Raw genomic sequence first — 27619 nt, 5'->3', positions numbered from 1 at the left:
TAAGAAAAGAGGCCTGAAAGCAATCCCAGCTGAATGATAGGAATTAGTGCCATTAACTAATTTTGGCAAATGTCATTCCTAAATGAGCCATATTACTTTAAAAAAATTACACATAGACAACTTAATACTGTTTATATATAATTACTTTTGCTTTTTTTGGTTCAACATCTTAAACTTTAAGCAGATTAAATGAGTTCATATTTGTAAAATTCTTAAAACTGTGTCTGGCACATAACACGAGCTATAAATGTCTTTGTTAAATAAATAAGTAAATCCAATGTTAACTAGACTTACTGTCGTGGTCATTTCTCGGTATGTACAAGTTTTGAATCACTATGTTGTACATCTGAAACTAATATAATGTTACATGTCAATTATACTCCTAAATAAATAAGTAATTAAATAAATATTAAGTATATAATAAATAGATGATACATGATTAATGCTTTCTAGTTCTTTAGAGAGAGAAGAGATGAGAAAAAATTAAATTTCAGTATTTGGAATTGGCAAATTATAATTTATAAATATTAAATTATTTATCTTTAAAAATATTTTTATTGATTTTAGAGAGGAAGGGAGAGGGAGAGAGAGATAGAAACATCAGTGATGAGAGAGAATCATTTATCAGCTGCCTCCTGCAAGCCCCGTACTGGGGATTGAGCCCACAATCCAGGCATGTGCCCTGACCAGGAATCGAACTGTGACCTCCAGGTTCATAGGTTGACACTCAACCACTGAGCCACGCTGACTGGATAGTGATTGATCTTTTTTAATGTAGTTACACTTAGCCTTTATTCTGTCTTTAAATCAACTCTCTATCATTTGAAAATAGAATAAAAGAAAATATCAGTGGAAATACAGACTGTGCACACATCAGGATAGAATGATAGGGCATTCAGCCAGCATTTATGGAATGTCTACTGTGCATTGAAATGTATGACAATATGCCTTGTAGCATTTTTGTTGATTTTTGAGAAGTTATTTGAGCACCTCATATATTTCAGGCACTCTTCCAGGATCTAGGAATATAGTGGTAGAAAAGCATGATCTGTGCCCTTCCAGTTTTGATAATCTAGTGGAGGAGACAATCCTTATGCAAATATTTATTATTGTGATGGGTGTTATAAAGGTAAAACAAGGTGACCTCATCTCAGAAATGGTCTGAGGGTTTTGGAAATCAACTTTGAAGCTGAATTTTTAAGGACAAGAGGGAGTTAGCAAGGTAAAGATGAATGGCCTCAAGATGGGAGGTAAAGCTCTAGATCAGGCACGTTAAACTCTCGGCCCCTGGGCCACATGCCTCGTTTATTTGGCACGTGTTGTTAGCCTTTGAATTTGACATCTAGAGTCTACATGGTCTTTAAAAGATAGTGAGGGCATTAAGAACTCCATGAGAGAAAGGGTAAAAGTCTGATGTGACTGGAGGTTTGATAATAAGGGAGAACTGGCATCAGATGTAGTTGAGAAGGTTAGCAGAGGCCATGTAGTCCTGGGTTATGTTGACATTGTTAAAGGTTTTCTTTTTTGTCCCAAGAGCAATGGCATGTACTTAAGAACATTTTAAAGGATGAACTTACAGATGAGGTTTACAGATTTGCTGCAGATGCAACCTGACTGCTTTTTAGTCCCCTTTCTCTAAGGGGGATCTGTGTGGTTTCCAAAATGCTGAATGCAAGATTGGAAGATTTGAAACTGCATTTTCACAAACAAAACTGTACTGTCTCAGATTGAATTCTATTGTGTTTTTATAATTGTACTTTTGTGTCTCTGCCCAGCACAGTGTCCTTATAGTGTTTTGTTTTGTTTTTTGACTTAGTCTTCTCTTAGCCAATATAAATGTCTCTGCAATGTAGGTGAACTAGCTGTGCAGGACCCCACTAATGCACGTTATGCCTTGCCGTTTAGTGTTGAGAATAGTTTATTGGTAATACTGACACAAATTTACAAATAGCTGGGGATTATGTTAGTAGAACATCAGATAACAGTGATGCTTTCCTGGAGAACAGTGTGCCCCGGTAACCTTTTATTCTTGCTATGCAATCTCACCATGCCCTGATAGTCTCCAAGGAGATGAACCCTGTGTTTTTACTTTTAATTTTTCTGATTTAGTTCATAATTGGAAGACATAAATGTACACAAGACAATGCCATGTGTTTTACATGGAAAAATATTTAAGTAGTAAGAATATAAAAACACAGGCAGAAAATCATAACCAACCTCAAACTGGTGGTAACTTCTGAATGGGAAGGTGAGGAATAGAATAGAGATAGGTTAAAAGGTAGACTTTAATTATGATCTCTTATTTCTAAAAGAAAAGCATAATTGAAATGCTACAAAAATTGATTATTTGTTAGTTCTGGATGGTAATAAATGTGAAATATCAAATAGATAAGTAAGCATATAGTCAATTGCTTTGACTTTAGTGGCAAATTAAAAGTGGCTAAAACTTTTGTCCCAAGAGCAGTGGATGTACTTAAAAACATTTAAGGTTATTGCTTGTTCAATAAGAAGTCTGGAGTAAGGTGGTCTCAGAGTGACTCAACCATGATACCAAGGACTCGTGGTCTGTTCATTCTCAAGTGTTAGCAGTTCCTCTCCTATTTGTAAGGTGGCGGTAGCTCCAGACATCTGCTGTCACAGGAAGTCACTAAAGTGGGAAGGGGAGTGTGTTAATTTCTTACCAATGTGAAAATATTTCTCAGAAGATTCCATTATGTCTCATTGACCACGGCCTGGGCTAAATTCACAACTAGGACAGGACCTGGCAGAGCATAGGTATTTAACAAATATTTGTTGAATGGATGGATCTTCAGCAAAGGTGAATGGATATTTTGTGAGGTTTGTTTTGCAATTGTGTGTGATCTTTATCTTCGGGCCAATTGCCTTCATTGATGATGTACTTTTATTAAAATGCTGAGTATAGAAATTTTCATAATTTTTTTTAATGAACCAGTAGGGATCTGAGAGATCATTGATCTTGAACTCTTTTTTCCCATATGGGGAAGTAGATGTTCAAACAGCTGCTGACACTGAACCTCTAAGTCCTTGATTTTTGCTTCTGTTCTTTCTCTCTCTCTCTCTCTCTCCCTCTCTCCCTCTCTCTCTCTCTCTGCCTCTCTCCCTCTTTCCCTCCAGCCTCCTCCCGAAAAGGCTCTGGAATATAATCTACACAGTAAATCCCCTAAAGGGTTGTAGCAAGAAATTTTAATGAGGCTGAAAAATGTAAGAAAAGTTTCTGAGGTGTATAAAAGTTCTCTTTGCATCCATTAGTATTTTTATGTCATCAGTTGAATAAAATTAGACCCATAGTTCAATATTGCTTTGATAATTGATAGGAAATAGCTTATATAAAATATTTATATGTGAAATGCCCAATTATTACTATTTTTTGAAGATCTAGGTGAGCTTCTCAGGCTGGACAGCCAACTTAACCATTTTTTTAATGGAATCAAACATAGTTGGTGTCTTATTTTCTTATACTAATCAAGTAGCTGATTTCATTTAGCTGTGACGTTAAAAAGGAGAAATTCTAAAACATAACTTTGTAAGCCTAATGGTTCTGTAGCAAAATTTCTTGCTAAACTTGCATCATTATCCCTACTTCCTTACTGTGGCCATATTTTATGCACATTTTATTTAATATACAATTGCTGCCCTAACCAGTTTGACTCAATGGATAGAGCATCGGCCTGCGGACTGAAGGGTCCCAGATTCGATTCTGGTCAAGGGCATGTATCTTGGTTGCGGGCACGTCCCCAGTGGGGAGTGTGCAGGAGGTAGCTTAATTGATGTTTCTCTCTCATCGATGTTTCTAGCTCTCTATCCCTCTCCCTTCCTCTCTGTGAAAAATCAATAAAATATATTTAAAAATATATATATATATATAAATTGCTATTTCTAATTATATGTGCAATTCTTTTATAAGTGGAACTTGTACTATAACTTTTCAGGCTGAATAAATAATATACTACTGTGGACTGTTTTATTAGTTATTTATATCACAAATGTTAACTTTGTAAGGGACTAAAAGTACCTCTGTGTTTTGTCCTGAGTGATAATTTGTCCTACATTATTGTCCTGGAGAATATCCATCTCTCCTATATAATAAAATGGTAATATGCAAATTAACCATCACGCCCTCACAAGATGGCTGCCTATGACCAGGCCAGCAGGGGGGTTAGTGAGGGACGACCAAACGACTGAACAGCAAGCTGCATGGGGCGACGGCAGGGGGGCCATGAGGGGTGACCAGGCTAGCAGGGGGGGCAGTTAGTGGCAACCAGGCTGGCAGAGGGGGCAGTTGGAGCGATTAGGCTGGCAGGGGGGCAGTGAGTGGTGACTAGGCTGGCAGGGGAGGCAGTTGAGGGCAATCAAGCTGGCAGAGGGGGGTAGTTGGGGGCAACCAGGCCGGCAGGGGGGGCAGTAAGGGGTGACCAGGCTGGCGGGGGGGGGGGGTGCAGTTAGGCTGGCAGGGAGGGGGCATTTAGGGGCAAACAGGCTGGCAGAGGGGGGGAAGTTAGGAGTGATCAGCCAGGCAGGCAGGTAGGTGATTAGGAGCCAGTGGTGCAGGATTGTGAGAGGAATGTCCGACTGCTGGTTTAGTCGGACATCCCCCAAGGGGTCCCGGATTGGAGAGGGTGCAGGCTGGGCTGAGAGGGACTCCCCATGCACGAATTTTGCGCACCAGGCCTCTAGTGTATATATAAAACCCTCATATGCAAATAGACCAAATGGTGGAACAACCAAACAACCAAACAACTGGTTGCTGTGATGTGTGCGGAACAGGGTGGGCATCAGCAGCAGGCAGCAGAGCACAGAAAAATGGTTGGCTTCAGCCGTGGTGGGATGGTGGAGCAGGTGAGCGGGGGCGCCAAACCAAGGCAGGGCGCTGGTCACTGTCATTGGGGCGAGCCTCTGGTGGTTACTGAAAATTCTTTGCTCCCATGTGCCGCGGTCCTGCCGGCGCTCGCACCTGTTGCAGGTGCTGTCCCTGCTTGCACCTACTGCCAGCACTGGAGCCGCCACTCGCACCCACTGCTGGCACCTGGTGCCGGCCCCAATTGCTCGGCACCGTCAGTGGGTGTGAGTGGCGGCTGCCACCCCAGTTGCCTTTCAGGGCTTCTCCACCTCCCCTGCTCCTGAGGGGCAATCGGGGGAAACCCCGAGGAGTGATAGGGGCCAGCACCTGCCGCTCACACCTGCTGATAATGCCAGCCCTACTCGCACCCGCTGCTGGGGCCAGCCCCAATCTCTCCCTGCAGGCAGCGGGAGCGGGGTTGCCAGCAGACAGGGGACCCGGGGCCATGGTGAGAGGGGCCGGGCTGGTGCATGGAGGATGGGCCAAGACTCGCCCCTGTGCCCACTGCAGCCTCATAGCCCACAGTTCCTTTCAGGGTGCATGAATTTGTGCACTGGGCCCCTAGTCTTCTATAATCCCACTGAAGTTTTTTTTTCCCCCCCAAAGTCATGATGAAGTTTTATTAAACCCTCATTACTTTATAAGGCTTAGGAAAAAAAAAAATCTACTGAAGGGCACAACTCTTCACTACAAATAAATTGGGTGCCAGTGGCAGCTACTAATTCAAAGCAGCTTTTGGATCTGAGCAGAAAGCTTTAAAATTCTCTGAATTATAGCTTTAACTCAATTTTTCATCCAGAAAAGTGAAGCAGCTTCTTCTTTTCTTTTTTTAAACAAACTTCTTTAAAAGGAGAAAAGAAGACATAGGACAGGAGGAGATGTAATAGAAGCAAATGTTTTAGTTCCAGATTTGCAGTCCCGTTCCTTGGTGATCCCATCCCTCAGGGAAATTGAATGTAAAGTATGGGCCATGGTCAAGGAACTATCCAAGAGATTTAGTACTTACTATCCAAGGACCATGCCTGGCTTCATTCTAGCACAAAATTCAGTCTAACTTTAATTAGGTCTGCCTGCTTTCTCTCAGTGGAGGGTTCCCTCCTCCCTATGCTTTTTGTCCTCTTTTCCAAAATGTCAATAAAATTTATTCATATGATATTGCCAGATTTTGTAGAGTGTTTTTTAATGACAAAGTTGTTTATTTGTTAAGGTAGAAAGTTGGGAAATAAATTATGAAATTAATGAAACCAGCTGGACAATTATTTAGCAACTTAAATAGGTGCTAAAGCCTGAATCCCTGTCTGAGCTTGGTTGGGTGGTAAGAGCCTATTTTATGGCAGATATTTTCCAAGTTACTAGTGAGCCAATAAAGCAGGGTCAACTAAAAATAAGTCAACTAAAACCTTCTATGTTTCAAAATTTCAATAGTTTGGACCCTGCTCTTTGTTGAGATTCTTTCTTGAAGAGGTTGTAGAAGAAAAGCAACTAGACACATCTGTTCCCTGCCCATCCCCCTACCCCTCTTAAAATGCTTCTTTATTCATTCCGTTGTTTCACTCTCACAAAATATACAGCATATTGCCAAATAAGTCTGTAAGGAAAATGGAAATCCCAAACAAATAGGCCAGCTATACAGCTGTTAATCTCTTAGCTAATTGGAATATTGGCAAATTCAATAATGTGTTCAAGGTTTTTGAGTTCAATTCTACAAAATGTTAACGGTGACCAGAGCTCTATCTTGACACTTAAGACTGTTACTCATTATATGAATAATTGGTTTTGAAAACACGGGGAAAATACAGCCAAGTAAGTAGGATGCCTGGGAATTTTTTTTCACTGCCCTTTCTTAAACCAAACAAACAAACACAGCAACAATACTAGAACTGTACCAAAATGTAAGTGTGCTTAAAGGTGATTTTCAAAGCTTAGAAATCTGGGGGGAAATATCTAGTTAAAAAAATGTATGCACTTTTGATACTGAGAAGTTACAACAGTGTGTATGAAGTGCGGCTGTGTGCTACTGATTTAGGAGGTATTCATGTAAACATTTTATCTTAATACTTATTTAAAGATTTTTAATTAAAAATATTATTAGCATGACAGATACTTTATGGATATTATTGTTAAGAACAAGGCAAAATACCGTGAAAATAAAAGTAAGACAATTAAAAGGATGATACTAAGTAAATTACTAGTACAATTAGTATGTGAACATGGCAGAAATCATGGGGGGATCTATGTAATTGACTAATGAGAGGGAAACTGCATTGTGAATATCTGTTTTAGAAATGATATCTTACAGAAATAGAATCCTTGAATTCCAAGATGTAGAGTGTCCTTGAAATATGTCTGATCTAGCCATCTACTATTATCTCTCTCTCTCTCTCTCTATATATATATATATATAAAAGGCTAATATGCTAAGTAACCCATCGTCCGCCTGGTTGCTATGATGTGCACTGACCATGAGAGGGCAGATGCTCAATGCAGGAGCTGCCATGACGTGCACTGGCCATTTATAGAGAAACAGCACCGCGGACCTGGCACCCACAAAACAACACTTGACTTCCCCCAAGTGGGACACAGGTCCTGCCACCATTCCAGATCAACAGCCCACCAAATCGCAGCCAAAGCTGCCGAGACCCCATGGCGCAAAATGCAGCCCACAGCCCAGCCCAGCCAAGCCCAGCCCAGAAACAGTGGCTGTGGGCGCCGGGTGATGACGTCATGAAGCAATGCCTGGCTTCCTCTCCCTAGCAACTAGCCTCCTTGGAGTTTCTTCAGCCCAGGAATACGGCTTGCTTTATAGCCAGGTGCAAACATTTTACACTTTAATCAAATGTCTGTGAAGGGTTTTCCAGTGCCTCATCTCATTTGATCCTCACAGAAGTCCTGGAGTAGGTAAATAGACCCAGTGGAATCCTATTTTCTTTTCCTTAGCCAGAAAATGGAGATTTAGAAAGCTTAGAAACTTGATCCGACTGAAAAGAAGTAAGAAATGGTGGACCTTGAAAATGACTTCAGGTTTTCTCACTGCGCAGAATATAGTCAAACACTGCTGCAGTTAAATATTTTACCCTTTGTTCTCCCAGCGTGATCTATAATAATAATGTGCTTCATGTTGATATTTACTGTTGTGTTGCTGACAATTACCTGAAAGAGAAGTTGGGGTGCTTCACTGGGCTGTAAAATTTTAGCTAAATCAGAAAGCAGGTCTAATTAAGCAAATTTATTCTATATATATATATATATATATATATATATATATATATATATATATATATATAAAAGGCTAAGTTGACTTGCACATATACATATAAAGCTCTCGCTGGTGCCAGTTGCACGTGTGTGTTTCGATCTGTCATTGTCGATTGTGAATTTGGTTGACACTTCTATTATAGAGAAAGGGTGACTAGCGATGTTAAAATATTTCTTCTAATTAATTTCCTTTCAATATGCATGAATCTGTGCACTGGGCCTCTAGTTCTATCATAATCATGTAGCCTCTCTTTTTGGATTTCCAGTGATGGAGGATCACTAACCCCTGAGCAGATGACATGCTCTATCACTAGATATACAACAGTTAAAGTTTTTCTGTATAGCTCAACATCTAGCTGGTAGTAATTACATGATCTCAGTCTGTCTTCATGATATGTAGAGATCAAGTCTAATCCTTCTTTGGTATGAGGCAATTTCAGTATTTTGAAGAAACTTATCATCCTCTTCCATTTTGATTATGTAATGTTTTGTTTTTATTGTAGTATGAGTTTGTATTTGATATTTGTGTGTGTGTGTGTGTGTGTGTGTGTGTGTGTGTATGTGTTTGTGGCTACATCACAATGACTCATTGAGTCTTCCTTTTTTCTAAAGTCTCCAAGTGTTTCTCCATCTGTATGTTGCTGACTCATATCTTCCCATCCTGTTGCTGCTGGCTTTGGGCCCAATTTTAGGTCTTACGAAATAATCCTTATTCCTATAAAACTTAACTTTGTTTACTTCTATTGGTCATTCCATCCTGACAGGATCTGTTTGGATACTGCACTGTTAATCTTGTCATTCCTCCCTGCTTAAAATGGTATCTGCAAACCCCCTCCCCCAGCCCCCTAAATAGAGATTCTTTTCCATCTCACTTTATTTCCCTAAATAGAAATGTAATGATGCATACATACTCTCTGTGGCAATCTGTGACCAACTCTATTAGTTCTGTTGGGGCACTAATAGTTAGCCAGTTCTCACTGGTGTGGCAGTTGCAGTAGGACATACCACCCCCTTGAAGCTCTCCTCTTCCTTGACCATTCTGTGCGCTCACCTGAGATCACCTGGATTTCCCCAACATCCAGCTACTTAAAGTTTAACACTAAACATAGCAGAGGCCCTATAACACCCTCCTCTAGCACTATAGCCTGTTCCCATTCTGAAGCAGTTAGTATCTTGAATATTATCGCTGGATATAATATGATATGTGTGAACTTCATAACCATGAACTGACCACTTACCTAATTACAATTTCTAGTTTTCTAGATTGTACTTGAGATGCAGGAAGGATTTTAGAAGGAATTTTGAGTGATGAAAGCTCTCCTATGAAAATTGTGCCTCTCTCTCAAATCAGGAAAAGCTTCAGGACTTTATTCTACATATCAGCTTATTTAAAAAAAATATAAATATACATATATATTTTTATTTATTTCAGAGAGGAAGGGAGAAGGAGAGAGATGGAAACATCAATGATGAGAGAGAATCATCAGTCAGCTTCCCCATGCATGCCTCCTCTGTGGGGTTTGAGCCCCCAGCCTGTACATGTGCCCTGAACGAGAATCAAACTGTGACCTCTTGATTCATAGGTCAATGCTCAACCACTGAGCCATGCTGGCCTGGCTCAGCATATTCTTCATTTTACTTTGTTTCATCTGTGTGCTGATTCGGCAGTTGTGTCATATTTTCCTTTGGTAATGTAGTAGAAAATATATGATGGTAATTTTCATTCATTTATATGCACATACCAACTGTTGATTCTTGCTTCTGCATGCCCATGGAGATGAGTACTTCGTATATATTAGTGAGGAAATTATTTTGATAACCTTGTTAATATACTTGGGTAAGCCTAGCAAAAAGGGACACTGGTAGGCAGAATGAAAACTATGAATATGTTATCTTACATGGCAAAAAAGGACTTTACAGATGTAATAAAGGTAAGGATTTTTAAATGGGAGATTATTCTGTTTTTTAATTTTTTTTCTGGATGGGCCCAGTGCAATCTCAAGAGTTGTTCTAATGGAAAGAGGGAAGCAGGAGAGCCAGAGTCAGCAGAATAAGAGAAATTGGAAGCAGAGGTTGAAGGATGTAAGCAATTGCTGTCTTTGAAGATGGAGAAGGGCCCATGAGTCATGGAGTTGCCTCTGTCAATTGGAAAAGACAAGGAGCTGTAATCTTCTCTAGAGCCTCCAGAAAGAGTAAAATCCTGCTAATACCTTGATTTTAGCCCAGTGAAAGCCATTTTGGGGCTTAGGGCCTCCAGAACTGTAAGATAATAAATTTATTGTTTTTGCCACTAAGTATGTGGTAATTCATTACAGTTATAATAGAAAACTAAAACAGTCACCAATATCTATGTTTGGAGTTATAATTCACCCTTTTTACCAATGATTACAATTAACTAGCTTTAGTTCTTGCAGTGGTAAGTACAAGCCAGAGGACAGAGAAACAAAACCTGCCCCCATTCCTCCATCGTTGAGACAGGAAAGCTTGGGACTTTGTGCGATTGGTGTTCTCTCTCACAGGTCTACTCAAAATTCCCTACTGCTTCTCTGCCACCATTTCTTTTTCTATTCATTCTCAGATTCACTTAGTTTCAAATCTGTATAATATATAGGTTAGTCAAAAAGGACAAATTAAGTCCATGTAAGAATAAATATAGAAGGCTAGTTTTCAGAATGATCTTTTGACATAAACTCTTAATACCTATTCTTGAAGCCCCTCTTGGGATATGATTTGAATATGTGTTGCTTACTTGTCATAACAGCACCTTTTGTTCTAAATATGAGTTATACTGGAAGCTGGCTTGCCTTGGGGTTAACCATCTACTGAGGTCTGCTTGATGCAAAATAAGTGCTAAGGCTGAAGTTTAGGAAATAAGGATAGATGTAAAAATTAAATAATTCAAGAAATATACAGTGGTGACTTCTCAGTAGAGTTGAAAAATTAATTTTCATCAGAGTTGAATTCTGGAAGAGGAAAAACTGTAAAGAATAGTCTGGTATTACTTTAATCATCTGTTTTTGAAGTTTTTAAAAGACTGTAAGCCTTTTGGGTCAATAGAAAAGTCAATAGATGCTGAACGCTCCATGGTGAAATCCCTTCCCTCCCAGACAGCTTTCCTGTATGCTGCACTAATTTAGCACCATTTAGACCTTTTAGTCAATGCTGTTAGTTGCAAAAGAAATGGGGTGGGCCAAAGGGAATTGACTGAAACACACTTGTGCTCCTTTATTGTGCATTAATCTTCTAGAATAACCCAGGGTTGTTGTTTTTTTTGTTTTTGTATTTTGTTTGTTTTGTCTTTTGTAAATGGAATGGGGGCAAAGAGCTCCCCAGTGCAGAGGCTTCATGACTAGAGACACTAGAGCAGTAGCAGAACTCTTTTTTCCCTAATTTCTCTCCTCCCTCACTCTGTGATCTTGGGTGGGAGTCTTTATTTTTTCACTAAGAAGATGGGGAAAGCATTTGTGACATCATATGATGCAAATCATAATATTTCAAAAACTAGAAAATTCTATACATAGAGTAGTGGTGGTTATTTTATAAACTTCCCCATCATTCTTCTCACCTCCTCTAGCCACTTTGGGATTCCAGATAGAATCACAGGATGAGACAGGCTTGTGCAACCAGCATCGACTTTATTGCGGTGACAGCACTACTGAAATGCTGTCAACACCCTGTGACAACCGTGGGTTTGTTGTGCTGATGTTGCATTAATCTCCCAATATCTTTTCCCGCCCTCAAAATTATTAATGCACCCTAATCCGTGTACAAACAGTGTTAGTCCTGGAGTAGTTGTGTGTGAGCATAATGTAGATAATGAAACTCTTGTTTTGTTTGAAAGTTAGGCTTATGGTTGCGTGCACTTCCTACCATGATGATCATTTTCAGCATGTGGAGCCCATTAAGCAGGGTTGGGGTTGGATTCACAGCTTAATGTGTTAACACTGCATCTGTTTCTACCCTGATGATAACACCTGGATCAGTTTAGAACTTGTGTAGAAGTTTAAGATGTGGTGTAGTTAATTTCTAAAACAACTGTTGATCTTTATATGTGTGAACCCCATGGTCTTTCACATTCCAGATGAATTCACTGCCATTTGAACATGCTTATACCTGTGTGCGCTTTCAGAGTGGGAAATAAAAAACACGTGTCTACCCTTCTAGGAGCTTTGTTTTCTCTTAAATTGTGAGTGGTGGCAATGATGAGATTATTATTTTTCTTTCCTTTTGGGATGGATAGGAAGATGCCTTTATGTTGTACTTGTGTAGCCTTTATCGAATGTTCACTAAAAATGAATAGTTGATGGATGGAACAAAGGAACAAAGCAGTTGCTTCTTGCTTTGTTAAAACACATGCATACACACAGTCCAAGCTATTTATGATGCCATGAGTAAGTCATTGATTCCCCCTGGGAGCCCTGAAATGGACAGGCATTAAAAATTAAAGAAAGGCGATTCTGTTACCAAGACTGCACGCCTTATCTCTGTGGCTGAAAGCAAAGCAGAGTGCCAGTTCACTGGAGCTTTGAAAAATGACTTTTCCCAGTGACCTCCTTGCCTTTTAAAGACAGCAGAGTTTAGAGTTCCTTTTTAAAGTGGTAAATGCCCTTGGAGAGTTGTAGTACAGTTATATTCCCATTAGAAAGATTGAACTTCTCTCCAGGACGCCTTCAGAAAAGAAACCATTAGAAGACAGGGCCGATAGAGCATTTGGGGATGCCTATTTTGTTATCCTCCCCAAGGCAACTTTTAATGTTAGTTTTTCAGTGTGAAAATCCATCTCCTGGAGTAGAGTGACCATGATAGAGTGCATGACATTGCCTTTTCTCACAAAGTGATCACATTTCTGATTTTAAACTCTTCTAGACTCCATTCTGGGCCATCACAAATTATAGCCCGTTTACTGTCCACCTGCATAGGGTTGGCTTAGATGAAGACTGTAAAGAGGATATTTTTAAATGTATGTTGCCTTTTTTTTATTAGCAAAGATACAAAAGGTTTAATAAATAGTGTCATGCTTTTAAGAACCTGCTATTTTGAACCATATTGCTGTGTGTGTGTGTGTGTGTGTGTGTGTGTGTGTGTCAGTGTGTGATTGCAAATGCATGGAGTAATTCTTTTTTAACTTTGTGCAAGAAAAAATAGGCTTTAGACAGCTAAAAATATTAGTTTTCCAATCTAATTATAGTGTCTTTGTTAGGGTGGATGTTTTTTAGTAAAAAAAAAAAAATACCAAGCCCGGCTTCTTCAGTGGTATGCAACTGTTGTCCTTCCAATGCAGCGGCTTCCCAGAATGTCCTAATTAGGCTGTGCACTATGACATAAGTCCTGTGACTCTTCCTTCCTTCTCTTATGCTTTTTGATCCCCTCACTTAACCTTGCTGTCATCCATCCTCCCAGATGAGTTAGACTGCTGTGAACATCATTCTCGAGCTCTTAGGTTGGCTAATGGCCTTAATTTATGATTAATACAGGCACAGTTTCACGTCAGAGCTCTGGGGGAGGGAGGAACAGAGGTCCTGGAGGACATGCTAAGAGAAATGATAAATGACACCATAACTGAATGCGAGCTGTAGTGATATTGACTGACATTTCAGAAAAAAATGTACTCTTTTATGGAATCTAGGAAGACAAGGGAGGTGATTCATTGTACTTACAATCATTCATTAAGCGCCTACTGTGTGTGCTTGTCTTATGGAGTTTTATCTTCACTAGAAAACTGAATCAAATAGCTAGTAAGTTCAAGAGGAAGATTTCAAATCAAGACTTGGCTAACTCTAAAGTGTGGAGTGTGTGTGTTTAGTAACACTTAACATTGATTTCAGGAGTTGCTTCAGATGAAAGGTGAATATAGTATTTTCCCCCATACAGATTGGAGTGAAAAGTTATATCAGTTATGCTTAGATTTCTTTGATTGAATACCATTTTCCATTCTCAAACTTAGGTTCTGCTTATTCTTCCATGCTTTGTTAATTTATTTAGTTAGCACAGTTACTTATATGTTGAAAGTATTTTCTTTTATTGGCAATGGCTAGTGTGACAGAAATGATGTGTAGCAAAGACAGTGGTGGTCAAGATTGAATAAAAATGATCTGTGGTCTGGTTTAGGGATTTCCAGTGTCATGGAGGTTTGGTGATTAAACGGCCATAGATATGGAGTGCTAAAGAGGACACTCCACATATCCCACTGTTCTAAGTTTGAGAATTTGGGGGTTAGCAAAAGGATAAAATAAACCAACCTTAAGATGCTAAAAGGGACACGTTGGTGCTTCATAATTTGTTCATCACATGAGATCTGAGTGAGCTGATAAGTTTTCATTTAACATTCAGCATATGTATTTTGAGTGCCTACAATGTGATTTATTTAAAGGGCGACACAGCTCCCTGAAGTTTAATTTATTTCTTGATTGCCATTCAGTGAATGACATCTGTATTAGAAAGTATTTTATATTGGAATGCCCATACACTTTAATGGCGAAGTTAATGTCCCTTTCTCTCCTCATTCTTGGATGAAATATCTCTTGCCTTCCATTGACAAATTAAGAGTGTTGCTGGTGGTTTGTGGACCAAATGTTTGGGTACTTTGGGTAGGCTCATCTGTGTTAGTTTTAAATTGGAGTGTTTTCCTCCTTGCCTATCTGTTTTTCATCAGGGCTCGTATATTCTTGTGTCCAAAAAGACTCTCTGATTTAGCTGTGAGGCTGATTTTATTGTAGGGATGTCTGTGTATCCTGTCATCACAGGCAACCCTGGTGAAACTCCCCGGGTTGTGCGTGTGTGTTGCTGCAATATGTTCAAAGTCTGATCTTTCTCAGATGCATGTGTGTGTGTGTAACTATTTTATAGTTGAAAAGGGATGCAAGCAGCAAAATTTCTTCCAGAATATGTTTTCTATTATATTTTGCAACATGAAATTGTAGGTTCGTTTTTGGCTTTCATAAAGCTGCCTTTTCCACACGTCACTGGAAGGCAACTAACACCTTCCTTTGACTCAGGTTTTCCAAGACTCCTTAGTGTTAAAAGAAGACTTTCTTTTTGAATTGCAGAAATTAAAAGAATATGGCACAAAGCATTTTTATAGCTTTATTGAGTCTTGAGGGCAGATATATGGGTTCCAGACAAAATGCAATAATAGGCTAGGATTTTACTTTCAAATTGTCTTACAAACACTTCTCATTGGAGATTTATTGTCCGTGTGGAGGAACAGAGTTGCTTTTAAGGTTAAATGGAGTAGTTTGGAGAACAGTGTTCAGGGTCTTTCTCTGTGTCTAACTAATTTGTGCTCTTCTTTAATTTAACCCCTGCAGCTCTGGGTTCATATTTTATAGCAGTTTTGTGAGGATAAAATGAGATCACGTCTATGTGCTTTGTAAGCTTTGTCAGTTTCAGTGCAAGTATGAAGTAGCACTAGTATTTTATTATGTGTGTTTAATTAGCATTATTGCCCCATTGACACGGTCAGGAAAATTTTTTTTCTCTGGTAGAGGACATAGATACATCCCGGCAGCAGTAAGAATAAGATATCTCTTAAAACTCTCTTACTGTTCACACAGCAGTTCAACCAACCACTGTCATAAAAAAACAGAACACCCAACATAGCATTGGAGAAATTTGGCTTTTTTGTGAAAACTAGTTTCCCTGAAACTCTGAAGGATAAACAGGATAGAGTGTGTCATTGTGTATGATGGTCCCTTTGGCATGTTTGTTTGTTAGGGCTGCCGGAACAAAACACCATGGATTAGGTGGCTTAAACAACAACAATTAATTTTCTCAAAGTCCTGGAGGTTAAAAGTTCCAGGTCAAGGTGTAAGCCGGTTTGGTTTCCCCTGAGGTCTTTCTTTCGCTTGCAGATGGCTACCTTACATGGTCTTTTTGGTGCACGCACCGCTGGTGTCTCTCTCCATGTCTAGATTTCTTCTCGTGAGGACTGGGATTTTGATTCTGTGTGGGCGGCTCAGATCTTCTGCTGCGATTGTCTCAGGCAGGACTCAGCTTCTCACGTCCGCATCTGTTCACATCCGCTTACTCCCAGGGTGCTGACAAGGGTTCAGGATCATCATGCACATGAGCACATTTTGTAATATGTAAAAGCATGAGACAAATGCAAGATGCTATTATAACATGAATACCTGTGAGGGATGCATGGGCAACATGTGGAAAATTTTAAGTAGAAAAGACAAAGGATCCTTGCAAACATTTGGCTAGAAGAAGCTTCTTGGCTCTTCTCTTTGGCTGAAGGAGAGGCATGGATAAAGAAAGGTGACTTGGTTAAGACTTAATTCAGAGAAGACAGGAGTTAGGCTAACAGAGAAGCCAAACATCTGGATAATGCTACATGAGTGTCTGCCCACCCCCAATGCCTGTTCTCTCAGAGCATGTTAGTGTCTCGTTTTAAATTTTCTCCCCCCCCCCACCCCCACCCCCACCCCCAATTTCGTGGTCTGGCAGTGCTCAGGCTGAGCACCCTTAGCGGGGTCACAGGCAGTGGCCATGGCCAGGAGACACTCTCCCTGTTTCCCTTAAGTGAAGATGATGATCTCTCCTCAAGGCTGTGATTTTAAAAAATGAGGTAATCCTTGTGCAGTTGGGAAAACTACCTTGTACTGTAGTAGATCGGGTCTGAAATTTACATAGCACATTGATGCAAGAAGGCAAGTATTGTAGTTGAAGAGGCATCCTCTCACCTTGCCATACCTACCTATGGTAGAGTGTGTTTGGATAATCAAATCCTTAAGCACAAAGATTGTGTCGTCTTTGATTCTGTAAAAGCGCAGAGAACAAGACCTTGCACAAAGTAGGTGTTCGATCATGCAGAGAAAGATAAGTATCACATGATCTCACTTATATGTGGAATCTCGTGAACAAAATAAACAGTTGAACAAAATAGATCCAGAGACATAGAAGCATGGAACACACTGTCAAATCTCAGAGGGAAGGCGGGGGTAGGTGGGAAGAGATCAGCCAAAGAACTTGTATACCTGTATACATAACCCATGGACACAGACAATAGGGTAGTGGAGGCCTGAGGCGAGATTGAGGGGGAGCAGGCTCTAAGGCAGCCTTGGGCAAACTATGCCCGCGGCCGGATCCAGCCGTTTGAAATGAATAAAACTAAAAAAAAAAAAAAAAGACCGTACCCTTTTATGTAATGATGTTTACTTTGAATTTATATTAGTTCACACAAACACTCCATCCATGCTTTTGTTCCGGCCCTCCGGTCCAGTTTAAGAACCCATTGTGGCCCTCGAGTCAAAAAGTTTGCCCACCCCTGCTCTAAGGGGTCAGTGGGAGAAAAAAGAGGACATATGTAATACTTTCAACAATAAAGATTTAAAAAATAAAAATAACCCTGAATTTGAAAACAAAAAAAATGGGGTTTTTGAATCTTCATGGTTAACACTTGTATTTCTCACTTGAAATCTGGTGTCCGATAGAGCCCATTCATTTTTGAAGGCTTTGAATTTCATAAAAAGACTACAATCTGATACTCATTTCTTTTATTCAAAAACAGTTAAGCATTTGTAATTATTTTAAAATAGAAAAATTTAAAGAACCAAGTCATACTTTACAATGTATCGTAAAGGCAACAGTATGAGATATAAAAAATTTTCTTTAAATCACCTTTTTGTAGATTGTGAATTTATGAAAACTTATGAAGCTGATTGAAATCCATAAATTACATAGTGTACTAACGTGATTCCTATACTTGAGTTAACTTTTGGGAGTGAAAAATCTTCATAGTATCTTTTCTAGTGGTTACTGATTTCAAGTTTGGAGATTTAGGAATAAAGATATTTTCATTAAGTGTTTAAGTTGAGAATTCTGATTAAATTTAGCACAATGAGGAGGAGGTGCATTTGGATAATCACATTTTTTATTAATGTTAGGATGACATAATATGGATATAATGAGCAAATTATATGGAAATACTAATATTGTATTTCATCATGCAAATTGCAAGGCAATGGAAATTATTTTCAGTTAAACAGGTAAACATTAAGGTAGAGGATTCCTTTAATCAGTGAAATTAAATGCTTGGGGTATGGTTTTTCTGATAATCTCATGTTAGTTTTTGCTTTAATCTTGCAAAATGCTTTTCATGTAAATACTTTTCAAAATATCTTAGGTAACTGAAGTTTTAATTTTAAGTGATCAGCTTTCTTTTGAATTGAATATTAATTAGTTTTCAGGGCCAGAGGGAAATTTTTATATATATTTCCCATAGAAATCTGAAAATGACAGCTTTAATTTATCTGAGGAACTAAAGATACTTTAAACATATCTAACCAAGATTTCTCCATCTCATTTTCTCCCACTAAGAGAAGAGTGTTGGGTGTAAATTCTAGACTTGGGGTGGGGAGGGCACCTCCTCATCCAGAAAGCTCTCCAAGAGGTCCGTCTCCCGGGAGCTGTGCTCCTGGAGCTTAGTTTAGCTGAAGCAGGGACCACATTTAATCAGAAGCTTCTAGGAAAAACTCCTGCAGAGATAGAGGGAAGGGTCTATGAGAATATTCCTCTCCTTACAGTTACTTGAGAGCTCTGACCCTTGGATGTGTGACCACAGGGCCTTGGTTATTTCCTGTGGCCTCTTTTCATTTAATATGTATATGGCAACAATTTAATTTTTTTAAGTGTTCTTTGTCTAGGAAGTTATCATCTCTGCCATTGAAGCATTTACAGTCTAGTAGGGGGAGATTTAAGATAGAAAAAAGGAAGTTTAGTAAAGTGTTATGGGTGTCATGATAGATTCATGGCTAGAGCTTAAAGCTTTTCATTTCCTCTGGGAACTGGGAACCTAACACTGTCTCCCAACAGTCTAGCACCCTGTGCTGAAATGTACTTGCTCTACCTGAAGGGTCTCTAGGAATTTGAAATACATTGCTTATTTCCAAACTAAGACAAACTCTAGATGTTACAGTATTTCTCTCATTCCCCTACCACATTAGCCAAGTATTTGCATATTAAGTGAAGTTTTCAAAATATAATGACTTATCCCTAAAGAGGGACTCTAATTAAAAGATTATAGGTTAAGTGGCAAATGAGTGCCAAAGACATTTGGGTAAGCCAGTTAACCTGATGGTTTTTCACAGTTAATTATTATTGGGTGAGCAGAGGTTAGTACTCAGAGGGAGTAAACTTTTAGGGGAAAGTGCTATTTCCCTATAAACTTAAAACAATGTAGACTTTTTCTAAAAGGTGAGTGCATCCTATCAGTATGAATCATTTCTAATTAGAATCCAGTTTATCAAACATATATTGAGTACTACTGTCTCCAAAAGATAAATAAAGATGCATTAGGCTTATATTTCAGGAAGTTTCTCTATACATAGCATGTGTGCAATGGATCAAAGGTGGAATGCAAGCAGGCAGGGATAGCTGTTTAGTTCAGTTTACCAAATATATATTATGTACCTGATATGTGTTGGGCACTGGGAGAAAGCATAAGGCATCATTCTTTCCCTGAGGGGACTTAACATCCTAATGAGAGAAAAAGGAAAATGAACAGGCAATTTCAGCATGCAAAGCAGTGCGGGTGAGAAATAATGAAAGCCTGAATGAGGGTAGTAGAAAAGCAAAGTTAGCTGGTATGACAAGGGAGATGTTTTGTGAGGAAAGTTATTTGGATTCAGACTTACTGAAAGGGCAACTAACAATATTACTTGATAGTTATACAGTGCTGTATTATTTAGTACTCTTTTGACTGTGGATGTCAGCAGTTCAAGCTAGCTTATGAGAAAAGGGCATTTACTGGCTTATTTAACAGTGCTCGCTTCAGGCATGACAGGATCCAGCTGCACCAGGAATTGCCTCTTTGGTAATTGATCTGGGTTCTTTTGTGTTGGCTTTATTCTTAGGCAGGCTCTGTCTTCAGAGAATGTTCTAGTAGCTCTAGGATTTCATCTCATCCTCAAAAGAGGATGACCTCTTTCTTCCAGTAGATTATTGGGGCTCTCTTGACTCTGATTGGCCTGGCTGGCTGCTAAGTCAATTGTTGTGGCCAGGAATGGGGATGGGGGATATAGTACACTAACCGGCAAGTCATTTGCTGACCTTTCATCATGAGGTCAGGGTAGCCTCACCCTATCCACAGGGACTGAGAGTGGACGTGGGCTGTTTTCGAAAGGAAAGACAGGAGACTGTTAGCTAGAAGAAGAGGTCCAAAAAAACAGCGAGTTTCTGTTACCAATTTACAAGGCTAAGTAAATGGCAAACATTTTAAGTTAACGTTTCCTTGTTTGATCGCTAACACAACAGTTTGTGAGAAGCAGCATGATTATTATTGTCCACCAGCCATCGTAAGGAAGCTGAGCTTCAGAGAAGCTAACGGGCCAAAGGTAACACACCTTTTGTTATTAGACGAACGAGGATTTCGTTACTCTTTTCCCCAGTCAGGTGCAGATATCACCTGAGCAATTACAAGTGCAGCCTTATGAGCAACATCCAAGCTTGAGGTACAGATGGAGAAGGCATCTCCTGAGTAGCAGGTGTTAGAACTGACCACAGAGGTGGAAAGTGTAGAGAGAAAGAAGGTCAGGGGACAGAACTAGGAGAGAGACATCCACATTTGGTGAAAAGTGTGAAGGGGAGGCTAGCCAAGGAGAGTTAGAGAGTTAGAAAGAGGTAGTCAAAAGATAGGAGAATGAAAACAGTAATGTGTTAAAGACCAAAAATAAAGCTCCACACATGGTCATGATCATGTTCTGAGAGGGTCATTAAAGCTTAAGGGAATTTTAAGTGAAGTACTCATGGCCATGACCCATAGATTTTGAAGGCTATGAACATGATAAATGAGCACTACGTTTCCATTGATGGCTAGCATCAATTGTTTGGTGCTGCTGATGATAATAGTAATAGCAGCAGCTAACGTGTGTTACATATATTACATATACACATTACGTTACGTATAACAATGTACTTCTTGTTTACTGACTCATTTACTCCTCACAATGGTCCCATATGGCAAGTACAGTTAATATCTTTATTTTACAGATGAGAAATCAGGTATGGGGAGGTGAAGTAACTCTGTTTGTCCACTGTGTCATAGTTTGAACTTCACGTAGTGCACTTGGCTTCAGAATTGCGCTCTTTTTCATGAGTGTGCCATTTGATGTTTGAAGAGTCTGAGCCTCCTTCCTGCTCAGAGGACCAGCGGTCATCATTTATGTGGGCGCTTGTGACTGCAAAGGTCAATGGACAGAAAAAATAGCAGTGAGAGAAACCCAGATGAGGACAGTTGGGATGGCAGTCACATCATTCATGTTTCACAATAGCATTAGCCTTTGCCAGCATTTCCTAAGGGGAAAATCACAAGGCAGCAAAAACAAAGAGCCACAAATGAACAAAAGGGGACATGGGGCAAGAACTCCGTGAAGATCTGAGAGACGGGACCTTCGTGCTTCCAAGGACAGTCCCAGTCATGTGTGCCCTGGAGAATTCTGCTGCCAGTGGTTTCTCCTTCAGATCTGCTGCTCTGATTTCTTTACCTCTCCTGCAGTGGAAGATTTCCTCGTTTCTTAGTGCCTTCCTAAATTTCAGTCCCAATTCACAGAAATAACCTCGGAAATTATATCAGCATGAAATCTTGTTTTGAATTAAGGTTTTTCATTAGCTGAGATGAGCTTTTACTATTTCCATTTTGGACTCGTGTAAGAAAACACAAATGGATGAAAATCTATTATGCTTAGTATTGAATGATTACCTTTACTTCTCATTTTGCTGGCACATTATTCAGATTCTATTAAAGCCCCTTTGGTCTGTATCTTTCTTAAAATGATGTGAGGGATGTGTAATGTATCCCTTATCACTGACGTGCATATGTGACATGACATATAGTAAAGCCCAGTACAATTTAGACTTATTTCATGTACTTTTGCCATAATATTCATCAGTTAAGTAAGAACCTTCCTAAGCAGGTAACACCTGCCAGAGAATGTTATCATACTCAAGTCTCCCTTTGGATAGTATGTTTTGCACATGGGTAAGGTCTTCTCTCACCCTTCCACTTTTGTTTTATTAATACTGTTTGCCCTTTAGATTTTTCCCCACAATGACAATTTAGGGCTCTACCTCATCAAAATTTTTTTCTCACAGTGAAATTATGAGATTTGTTAATTTTCTTTTTTTTAAAACCCTTATTTTGTGAGAGTTAGACTTGTAATATAGCTTGTTGGCTACTTCATATTAATAGACTTATTGCTATAAATATAAGAAATTCTGGCAGGTTTGAACAGATTTTTTTTTAAAGTATGAGTTTTACTTTTTTCTTAAAAAGTCTTTACAGAGTTGATTATGGTGATGAGCTAATAGCCTGTAGAAAACCTGGTTTGGAGACCATGGTTCTCCATCTGATATGGATCTGCCAGTGAGAGGGTATAGTGTTGTCGTAAACAGAATTTGCTTTTTAGCTTTCCTTACTACAGCAGCAAAACCTTATCCCAGAATGCTTTGCTATTGACTTCCACTGCCCTGACTTGGATAGTATGAGCATTTCTGCATTGATAATAGAGAAATTCACATCAATATCTAGGTTAATGTTTAGCAGAGGCCAGTTGGGTGTTCATTCTGAATTGCTTGAAGTCAGCTCTCTATGACAACAGTTTTTCATATTTCTTTTAAATTTTAATTATAACTCATCAAGTCTTAAGCAATTACTTCTGAGTTAGACTCTTGATGAATGTCATAGCAGGGTGTTTTAATTTAATAGATCCAGAATAACATCTGTTTCTAATATTTTAAAAGTCAGTTTATATGGAAATTCATTTAATATAGAGTCAATACATGGAGACTTGTAAAAATAAAAATCAAAATGGAAAAGTCAAACCACTGTGATATAGTAGGTCTTTTGTGAACAAAGGATTTCACTTACAGCTAGGTTCAGTTGCCACTAGCTAACACCCAAAATATCACAGTTTAAAAAATATACCAACTTATTTCTCATGCTCATGCAACGGGGAGGTAGTTAGCCCAGGGTTGGTATGTTCTACCAAGACAGGAACTCAATTTCCTTCAGTCCTGTTGCTGTGCCGGGCATGGTTTCTATTCCTAAGGACACTTTATGGGCCAAGATGGCTGCTAGACCCCCAGCTATTGCATCTCTGCTCCAGCAGGAAGGAGGTAGTGGTGGAGGGGAAGAGTGTGAAGCTTTTTTCCCCTTTAAGGACACTTTTTGGAAGTAGTACATAAAACTCTGCTTATGCTCCACTGGCCAAACACTAGTCACATGACCATCTATAGCAGCAATGGGAGGTAGGAAATGAAATCTTTCTAGGGACCATATACCATTAAAAACAGAAGGTCTAAGAGTATGTGAAAAGGCTGGGAATAGACATGGAAAAACAACTATCCCTACCACATTGAGTATTTTTTAAGACATGATTTTAACAGACCTTCTGCCTTTTTATTGAGCATCTAGAAAAGTCAACTGGTAGATATAGAAAGAGTAGTATGGTGTTTCATATAGAGTAGGTAAATTATCAACTACTGATCGGTCTGTTTTATTTTTTAAAATATATTTTTATTGATTTCAGAGAATAGGAGAGGGAGGGAGGGAGGGAGAGAGAGAGAGAGAAATATCAACGATGAGAGAGAATCATTGATCAGGTGCCTCCTGCATGCCCCCTACCGGGGATCGAGCCCGCAACATGGGCACGTGCCTTTGACCGGAATCGAACTTGAGACCCTTTAGTCCACAAGCTGATGCTCTATCCACTGAACCAAACCAGCTAGGGCAGACTATTTTAATTTTAACCCCCAAATGTACCCAAGTTCAGAGGTTGTGGGTCAAGGGGACTGCAGTAAGGGACTTTTTATAAATTTTACCCCCGTCTTTGTAGAATCACAGTAGCAGCTAGCAGGACTGAGATGTCATTTGTTCTAGGTCTCCAGAACACTCGTGTATCTGCAAAGCAGTGTTCTCTGCTTCCCTACATAGAAGGCAAATGAACAATTACAAGTGTTTGCTAAATGATTTCAAGGTAAAACTATTATCATTACAGAAATTGAAGCTCAGAGAGGTTAATTGGGAGGCCGTTTAGAGAAGCTGTTGAAAACCAGCATTGACCAGCCATTGATCTCAAATGGAATACTAACTCTACTATTTCTATTAAACACCTCGGATGGGTTTTTAATCTGTCCCATACTCTTGTTTTCGAAGTCACTCAGTACATTACACAGCTGGGACTTGGGCATTTCTCCTTAAGCCAGGGCTTTTACAAACTGATTTTTGGTAAAATTCATATGGAAATTCCTTTAATCATGGCTGCCTCACAATGAAAGGCAGAACTGGTGGAGTGGCCACCCACCATCTATTCTTTAGCTACGCATGCACCCACATCCCCTTAAAAAGTCCTGGCATTAGAGTAGGCAAGAGTTTTCTACTTAAGTGTCTCATTCCTGCTTTCTTCTGACTCATGTCCCTCTCTTGTGTTCTGTAAGTACTGAGATAGCTGAACTGGAGATACAAAAGACTCCAGATGCCATCCTATTCTCTGGCAGGTATAATGCCATAGAACAGGAATCCTCCAACCCTCCAAACTGAGTTATTTATGTGCTGCCTTCCACAATTGTACCTTATCCACTGTTGATTCCTTCATATCTATGTTTACATTGACTTTTTAATGTTTAACAGCTTAATTTTGAGTAGATACCTATGAAATCCAGCTTTGATGTGATAATTAAAATTTATTTCAATTATGTGCTAAAACCAATATAGCCATTAAAAGGTTTACAAGGTTTGTGTATTTTCTCAGATACTCCTTGTGGTTTGTGGATCATATTTTGAGGATCCCATCATACTGGAAAGAGCATGGGCCATGAAACTTGACCTTGTTATTTCTGATTTCTGTGAATTTGGATTCTTTATTAATTTACCTTTCGCGATCACAACTGGCTCATTTGAGAGATGCACATAATATAATACCTATCTCATCAGTTATTCCAAGAATTAACCCAGAAGATACAGCCAAGGAGACCAGCAGAGGCTTGGCAGATAGGAAGTGCTCAGCGAATACTAGGTTATTCCTCCTTGAGTTACCAATCCTCAAAAGCAAGAGACAAGGAAGTGCATCCTTGTGGCATCTGGTGTAGATGACACTAAGTCTTGTGAGAGCTCAGAAGGGGCAAAGGCTGAAGTTTACTGGAGTGTAGGAAGAGGGGCAATATTTGGATAGATAGAAAGCCATTCTTACTCATCTCTCAGCTATATAGGTCCTTGCTACTCAAAGTAGGGTCCACAGACCAGCGGAGTCAGTTTTACTTGGGGATTTGTTAGAAATGTGGAACCTGCCTGTTAACAAGATTCCCAGATGATGTGTATGTTTGAGAAGCATTGCTCCAGGCACAGATATTCTATTTAAAATGTATTTCCCTTGGGGGCTAGTTCTTGCTCTTAGTGTGTCTCCTGCACCAGTATCACTGGGGCTGTGCTTTTAAAGAATGCATATTCTCAGGCTTCACATCAACCTGGGGCCTAGACTCTGCATTTTCAGTCAGTAAGCCAAGTGATTTTTAGGACACTTGTTTAGCAACCTCTGCATTAAGGCTTAAATCAATGATAGAACCTCTGCATTTATTCTTCAAACATACTTGCATTCAAACAAGGAAGAAATCTTTTGAGGCAAAGAAATACAATCCTAATTGTGGTGCTAGGAAGAAATAAGGGGAGGATCTCAATTCAATCTACGTGTAAAGCTCATTTGCATTAATATGCATTCCTGGAACCCCAGCATAAAGTCTCATTACAACAAAGCTAGGGAGGAAGATAATATCTTACCACTCTCACCAAATATTTTTTCCTGTTATTTTTCATTTGATTTTTTTTTAACATTTTGTTTTTCAGCCGTGCCATCAAGACTAATCAGGACCTTCTCCCAGAAACGCCATGGACGCACATTTTCTACAATGATTTCTGGGGGACTCTTCTAACCCACAGTGGCAGCCACAAGTCCTACCGGCCACTCTGCACGCTTTCTTTTCGCCTGAACCATGCCATCGGAGGGCTGAATCCCTGGAGCTACCATCTTGTCAATATCCTACTGCATGCGGCAGTCACTGGTCTCTTCACAAGCTTCTCCAAGATACTCCTTGGGGACGGATACTGGACCTTCATGGCGGGCTTGATGTTCGCCTCTCACCCCATCCACACGGAGGCCGTGGCAGGAATCGTGGGCCGGGCCGATGTCGGGGCCAGTCTCTTCTTTCTCCTCTCCTTGCTCTGCTACATTAAACACTGCTCTACCAGAGGCTACTCAGCCAGGACGTGGGGCTGGTTCCTGGGGACAGGGCTGTGTGCGGGATGCAGCATGCTGTGGAAGGAACAAGGAGTGACTGTTCTCGCAGTCTCAGCGGTTTACGATGTCTTCGTCTTTCACAGGCTGAAAATGAAACAGATCCTACCTACCATTTACAAAGTAAGTGATTGTTGGTGCTCGAGCATTGGATTTCTGAGTAATCTCTTGCTTGGTCCTATTTTACCATTTAAAAGGCAAATTTGTTCCTTTTCAAAGAGAATTTAACGTAAGTAACTTTTTGATCTTCAGTAAGTGGAAGTGTCCTTTCTGACCTTTCCCTACTAACCTGGGTTTCAGTCACTGATTTCTCAGATTTCTTTACTTATTTTCATGATTTCAAAGGAGGTGTAGAAGGATGGTTTTGCCTTGGAAAGATTATGCATCTTTAGAATTAATTTATTTTTATTCATTCCTAATTTCTGCTCCAACTCTAAGCCTATACATTGCCTCCTATACATAATGTGTATTTGTAAATATATCACAGCTGGTAATAGAGCTAGATACTAGACTATAGAGGGGAAATCCTTCCCCGTGTTAATATTATTTTCCTGAGTTGACGATGGAAAAGAACCCTTCTCTGCAGTGTGCTAGGAACTCAAATTCTTAAACGATGAATCATATTCACCTTTTCCTTTTTGTAGTGTAATAGAATAGAAGAGTCAAAACAGAAAGTGGTTATTATAAGTTTTGCCCTGAGGCCAATTAAGGCCTTTGCTTCAGGGCTTAGTATTTGTTTCAAATGCAATGTTGTTGGAAGGTCAAATAAGCACTTTGGGATCCCATACTCTTAAAGTGATCCAAACAGTTTTCTGCTAGAGTGTTCATCGGAGGCATTGGGTAAACTGGACCATCTTGAGAAAGTGCCTTCTACCTATTGCCCCATCCCCACTCACTCACAATAAACTCGCTTGCTTTGGCTTTAAGTATACAGACTCCACGTGGCCAGGGTTTGCAAACCTTGGCCATGGTGTAGGCCAGCTCCTGCTTCTTCTTAGACACTTAAGCAAGGAATTACAGATTTGGATATTTGCCCTGAGAAAGCTGTCAAGTTTTCTAGTATTGACTAACTTTTCCCTCCTCAATTCCCTATTTTGCTTGAAATTGAATTGGGAAGAAATTAAATTAAAAAATGGAAGGAAATAGGAACAGAAGCATTTACAGTGGAACCTTGGTTCTCAAATTGAATTTGTTCCAGAAGCTGTTCAAAAACCGAATCATT

General features: G+C 39.6%; 1 protein-coding gene across 3 annotated transcripts in view; it reads left to right on the top strand.

Annotated features, from left to right (window-relative positions):
* TMTC2 (transmembrane O-mannosyltransferase targeting cadherins 2) overlaps positions 1-27619 on the top strand; it is a 413884-nt gene that overhangs the window by 131520 nt on the left and 254745 nt on the right. For all 3 annotated transcript variants that reach the window (XM_070409633.1, XM_070409634.1, XM_070409635.1), the window contains exon 2: positions 25950-26520. In XM_070409633.1, the coding sequence (XP_070265734.1) occupies positions 25950-26520 (571 nt within the window). The remainder of the gene's footprint in view (positions 1-25949; positions 26521-27619) is intronic.

Source organism: Myotis yumanensis, unplaced genomic scaffold, assembly GCF_028538775.1.
Source record: "Myotis yumanensis isolate MYYU_CA2020_CCGP unplaced genomic scaffold, mMyoYum1.0.hap1 SCAF_3, whole genome shotgun sequence".
NCBI classification, from domain to species: Eukaryota; Metazoa; Chordata; class Mammalia; order Chiroptera; family Vespertilionidae; genus Myotis; species Myotis yumanensis.
This window is presented reverse-complemented; position numbering and strand designations above follow the sequence as displayed.